The sequence below is a fragment of the Capricornis sumatraensis genome, chromosome 2 (assembly GCF_032405125.1).
Source record: "Capricornis sumatraensis isolate serow.1 chromosome 2, serow.2, whole genome shotgun sequence".
NCBI classification, from domain to species: Eukaryota; Metazoa; Chordata; class Mammalia; order Artiodactyla; family Bovidae; genus Capricornis; species Capricornis sumatraensis.
In genome coordinates, this window is record NC_091070.1 from 82108378 (window position 1) to 82114171 (window position 5794).

At 57.0% G+C, this 5794-nt stretch overlaps 1 protein-coding gene across 1 annotated transcript; it reads right to left on the bottom strand.

Moving 5' to 3' along the window:
• Positions 1-428: 428 nt before the first annotated feature.
• On the bottom strand, positions 429-5020 carry NR2E3 (nuclear receptor subfamily 2 group E member 3). The gene is made up of 8 exons (XM_068966399.1): positions 4927-5020; positions 4284-4410; positions 4011-4114; positions 3672-3920; positions 3391-3566; positions 2290-2536; positions 1937-2042; positions 429-561 (listed from the first exon to the last, which is right to left on the bottom strand). Exons 1-8 carry the CDS (start codon positions 5018-5020, stop codon positions 429-431), a joined length of 1236 nt encoding a protein of 411 aa, XP_068822500.1.
• Positions 5021-5794: the final 774 nt, after the last annotated feature.

Sequence of the window (5794 nt, forward strand, 5' to 3'; positions counted from 1 at the left end):
TCATTCCTTTTTATTGGTGTTTTATAAGGTTTCCCTGGTGGCACAGATGGTAAAGGGTTTGCCTGCAATGCAGGAGATGCGGGATTAATCCCTGGGTTGGGAAGATCCCCTGGAGAAGGGGATGGCTACCCACTCCAGTATTCTTGCCTGGAGAATTCCATGGACAGATGAGCCTGGTGGGCTACAGCTCATGAGGTCGCAAACAGACACGACTGAATATGTATTTACCACAATTTATAGTCCATCCCACTGTCACTGTACAGTTTGGGGCTACTATGAAAAAAGCTGCTTCAAACAATCTTTTGGTGGACATTTCTGACAGGTACACATATCCATGAGTGCAATTGCCGAATCAAAGGGTAGCCCAGATTTTCAGCTTCAGTAGATTGTTTCACAAAGTGGTTGCACTCATTTTATTTCTACTTCCACTAGTTTTTGAACATGTCACAAAGGAGCTTCTCCATCGGAGTATTCCCTATGGTCTTGCGGAAAAAGAGGAGCTCAACACGTTCAGAAGTGATAAATCTCAAAGACGGAAGGAGCAGGAGCAATTTCCCAAACCTGGACAGGAGAGAGGACACCAACAGTGTGATTATCAGCTTCAGAGCCTGAGTCTTGGGCACAGCGCCATTCCAGGAGAGGCAGAGGGGATGGAGAGGAGAGATGAGAGGTGCCCAGGGCAAGTAAGGAGGAATTTCAAGGAAAGGCCCCATTCACCTACCCCGGACCCACTGTGGCTTTCCTCCAGTGTTCAGTTAAGGAGTGTGATGAAAATAGTGAATAAATATTGTTTAATAGTGTAAAGATTATAAAGTAAGAAGTTACTTACATTAATAGTATGTGACTATATTATTAACGATCATATAATTATTATAATTACATGATCATTAATACCACATATATTTGAATAAGAAAATAAATTCCTGGGAATTCCCTGATGGTCCAGTGACTAGGACTCAGTGCTTTCATTCATGGGGCCTGGGTTTGATCCATGGTTGGGGAACTAAGATCCCCACAAGCCACGTTGGTCTCGACCTAAGAACATATGTATATTTGCTCTCTCCCTCTCACTTTACGGGCTTCCCTGGTGGCTTAGACAGTAAAGAGTCTGTCTGCAATGCAGGAGGCCAAGGTTTGATCCCTGGGTTGAGAAGATCCCCTGGAGAAGGGATTGCTGCTGCTGCTAAGTCACTTCAGTCGTGTCTGACTCTGTGCGACCCCATAGACGACAGCCCACAAGGCTACCCTGTCCCTGGGATTCTCCAGGCAAGAACACTGGAGTGGGTACCATTTCCTTCTCCAATGCCTCAAAGTGAAAAGTGAAAGTGAAGTCACTCAGTTGTGTCCGACCCTCAGCAACCCCATGGACTGCAGCCTTCCAGGCTCCTCTGTCCATGGGATTTTCCAGGCAAGAGTACTGGAGTGGGGTGCTTAGGTACCCACTTAAGTCAGGGACAGAGAAGCCTGGTGGGCTACAGTGCATGGGGTCAGAAAGAGTCGAACATGACCGAGTGGCTAACACTTAATACTCTCCCTTTGTAAATGATAATTTCTCTCCTTGTACACCCTCTCCTTCCTCAACACCAGCCCTGCCTCCACAAATCCCTCTCAGCAGTGCTTTGCGCCCTGCCTCCCAGTGAGGCTCTGTCTCCTTCATATGCATGTGGCCCTCAGTACCAGCTAGGCTGGTCCTCAACTTCTGCGTGGCCACTGCGCTGGGCATCCCCTAGAAGCAGTGAGCTTGCTTTATGCTTTTTGGCCCCTATTCCTGGGCCTGGTGCTCTGCCTGGCACACAGTAGGTGTCAGCCATGTGCTGGTTGCACTGAGATCCCTGTCCCATCTAATGAGTGCAGCCCTAAGACAGTGTCAAAAAGGTGGGCAGGGTGGTAGAGAGCTGAAGGGACAGATGGGCAGGTAGGCAGGTGCTCAGGTCACCTCACAGGCTGGCTGGGGTGATGGGCCTTGCTGTGCTGGCTGAGCATCACCTGAGACTGGTCCTGCAAGGCCTCCACGTGCTCAGGATCCTTCAGGCCCCGTGTTTCTGGAGAGAAGCAGCAGCTGTGAGCTTCCTTCCCAGGCCCCCCACCCGCCTCACCATCAGCCAGGGCCTCAGGAGTGGGGAGCCCAGCAGCCCAGGAGCCATGCAGCCCTCCCCTCCTCCTCGCAGGGAAGTCTACACACATTCAGGTCTATGAGGGGTGATGGAGGGAAAGTGAGAGGCAGAAGGAAGTCACCAAAATTCCCTGCCTTCATCCCCACCCACTCTTTTCTAAGCCTCGGACAAAGACCTGGTTTGAAGAGGACCAGGGCCTTCATGCAGGCGAACTCCGTGGGGTCCACCGCCAGTGCCCGGAACCGTGAGATGGTTTCCTGCAGGATTCGAGTCTCCGCACTGGCCAGCACTAGCCGGCCCTGGGAGCTGCCGCCAGCAGAGGCCTCGGGCAGGGCCAGCAGTGGGCAATTGTCCAGAGGCAGAGACCACTGGATGGCTCCAAGGAGAAAGAGTTCACTCCATGCCTCTTCCAGCAGGATCACCTGTGCCCAGGGAGGGGGGTGAGGGCAAGTGTGATGGCTGATGCACAGCTTCTCTGGCTCAGCCTGGAACCTCTGCCAAGTTCTCAGCTGTCTTAGGACAGGACAGGCTGGTCCCAGGTACCCAGAACATTCTGACCTCTGCTTCACATCAGCCAGGGGCTTGGAGCTCTGGAACTTGGCACCATCCAGCCCAGATACCTCAGCTCTATGACACTCTCTGGGCTCCATCGAAAGGTAAAGGTGGAGCACAGGCAAATCCTGGAGCCGTGAGAAGCTGGGCAGCTCAGGGACACTCCCCACCAGCATCCCAAGTTGGCCATACTCAGCAGACTCTGTCGCTTCTGAGCTGCTTCATCCAAACCACCAGCTAAGGACTGCCGCGCTCAGCGGGCCTCACCTCCTGGATGTCCTGACAGGTCGCCTTGCTCATGAGAAGCCCAGAGGAGTGAAGAGGCTGGGCTGAAACTCAAACCCAGAAGTCAGGGGCATTTGTGTTCCAAGGGAGCCCAGATTTGCCCACTGATGCTGTTCACAGTGTGCAGACCACCCTGTGACGCAGAGACAGAGCATCTCTAAGGCCAGAGGGTTTGTCTAGGAGGAAAGAAGACCCAGAGGAGCATAGACACTGCCTTCTAATGTCTGGTCCCTGTGCGTCCCTGGCCATCAGTGTCCCCTAGGTGATGACCCCAACTGCCGCATCTCAGAGATACGTGCCCATGACCATCGCTGACTCTGAGGCACGGGTGTCTCCAGCCTTCACCATCCGCAAGCTGCGTGCCCCTCCAGTCATCACCTGCACAAGGAGGTGTGCGCCCCCAGCCCGGCTGACTTGCGATCCCCGCTGATGAGTATACCTGATCCCGGAAGGGCAGGTTGGAGAACACCGGCAGGTTCTTGGCCCACTTGACGGCCATGAAGAGCAGGCGAGCCGATGTCTCGTGGATGCTGTCCAGGGCACAGGGGGAGGAGGAGGAGTATGGGGACGAGGGGAACTCGGGATCATTGCCGGTGACATCGATATTCTCATTGGCTGTCGGAAGAGAGGTTGCGCCTCAGCCCCTGTTTCGAGGCAGGCAGAAGTGGCTTTTCAGGGACCTAGGTGTGGGACCTGGAGCTCAGCCGTCAGCCCACTTACCATCCTCGGGCTCCAGCTTAGTGCAGGTTTCGGCTGTTATCAGGCTGGCCATGAAGTGGTGGTGCCCCGGAGGCGTGAGGGCCCGGGGTCCCAGGGCTCTGGCTGCAGACACGGGTGTGGGCCCCCGAGAGCTGGGCCCTGCGAGGGCAGGGGGTGTTGCCAGGGGCTCCAGCCGGGGCTCCGTTTCTGACTCCACGCTGTCCATTCGGACCTGGGCGGTGCTCCGCGGCTGGCGCTCATTCTGCACGGCTGGGGAGGTGGGAAGGGTCAGGACACCCCACGGATCATGCACCCCTGTCTCTTCTGCCACGCCTCTCCGGGACGGGGTTCTTGACTCACCGTCCTGGTTCATGCCCGCCTGCAAGCACTTCTTCAGCCGGCAGGCCTGGCACTGGTTGCGGTGGGCCTTGTCCACTGGGCACATCCCTGCCCCCACCTGGCACCTGCGGGAGGAGGGGAGCCCCAGGGAGTCAGGGTCCTGCCCGGGCCCTGGGCCATGGGTTTCAGACAGTGGCTGCGGCCCCTTCTCCCCTGAGCATCCTCCACTCCCTCCCTCCCAGGAACGCTCAGCGGCCGGCGGGACTCCTCTGGGACGGGGCGCCCCTCTCTCACCTGTAGATCAGCCTTCGCCTCACGCTCCTCTTGAAGAAGCCGCTGCAGCCGTTGCAGGCGTAGATGCCGTAGTGCTTCCCGCTGCTGCTGTCCCCGCACACGCGGCACTGGAGCGAGGGGCCCACGCCTAAGGGCAACCCGGGCTGGGTGGGGGCTGTGCTGGGCCAGTCACACGCCATCCCCACCTCCTGAGGCACCCCTCCACCCTCCTTCCCTCACCGCCCTCACACTCCTGCCCACCCACATGCAGACACACCCGTGTCTCTCCCAGCTGGAAAACGTGTCCCTTGTCACACCCCCTCCCCGCTTCTCCAATGGCCAGTTCTCAACAAGTGACCCTCTCTGTTCCACTTCCCGGTCCCTCTCTGCAGGTGGGCTCAGGCTCCATCCTGCACAAGAGCCTTCTGGACACCGCCACTAGGGATCTCTGCTCCCAACCTCTGAGGGCCCTCTTCTCTCCTTTCTTCTCCCATCTGATCAGCTATGTTTCTAGGATTCTGGGTTTCCTAGCAGGTTTCCTTAAACTTGCCTATAGCCCTGGGGGCTTGGCCTGAGTTGCTCGGGCTCCTATCATGGTCCCTGCAAACATGTGACCCACACTCCTCTCCCCAAGGGTCTACATCTGCCTCAAGGAAAACCATACCTGTCGGCTCCTCCCCCAGGCCCCACCTGCCTGGAGACTCCTTCCTGGAGGCGGACACGGCCACCGGCACTGCTGCAGCCATGTTGGAGCTCATGGGCACTGTCGGCCTGTCCTGGCAGGTCCCAGGGCAGCCTCTGCCTGCCTAAGGGAAGCCTCAGGATTTCTGAGCTGGACCCAGCCCCTGCCTCTCTCTCTGAAACTCTGTCTCTCTTCGATCTCTCCTTCTCCCTCTGTCTGTTTCTCTCCCTCTTGTCTCTCCTCTCTGTGCTCCTGCCTCCTGCCCCCTCTGTCTAAACTCAGGAGCTGCCCCAACTTGCCCTCACAGCAGCAGCTCTGGCTCGGGGAGATTTCTCCCAGGGCAGTGCTGGACGCAGCTTATGATCCTCTTAATCTTTACTGTCTCCACAGGGGATCAACCGGCCACACCTGCAGCATTACCAAGGTGCCCCTGGGAGCCGGTCAGTCCTGCTGCCCACACACCAGCTCCTGGGCTGCCCAGTTCCTTGTGCTCTGTGCTCCAGAGCTGTTCGAATTGTTAAGGGAGGTGTGGACTCCACCTACCCCAGGACAAGTGGGTCTGGGGACAGGTGTGTGTGGCTCCACACATGGGTGCTCACTGCTGGTCCTGGGTAAGTCCAGCTTTCTGCCCCAGTGCTTCTCACTTAATCCCTTGATAAGAGACTGCTTAGGGCCCAGGATTTGAGGGTCTGGGCACCCTTGGAGGGCTAGCAGCCCCCGGATGCCCCTACAGAGGCAACTCCCATCACAGGTGGAAATGGGTTAGATGTAGGGTCTGAGGCCAGTCTGCAGGCAATGGGTGCTGGGCCCAATGTGGAGGGTCTCCTGCAAGACTGAGAGGGGGACACAG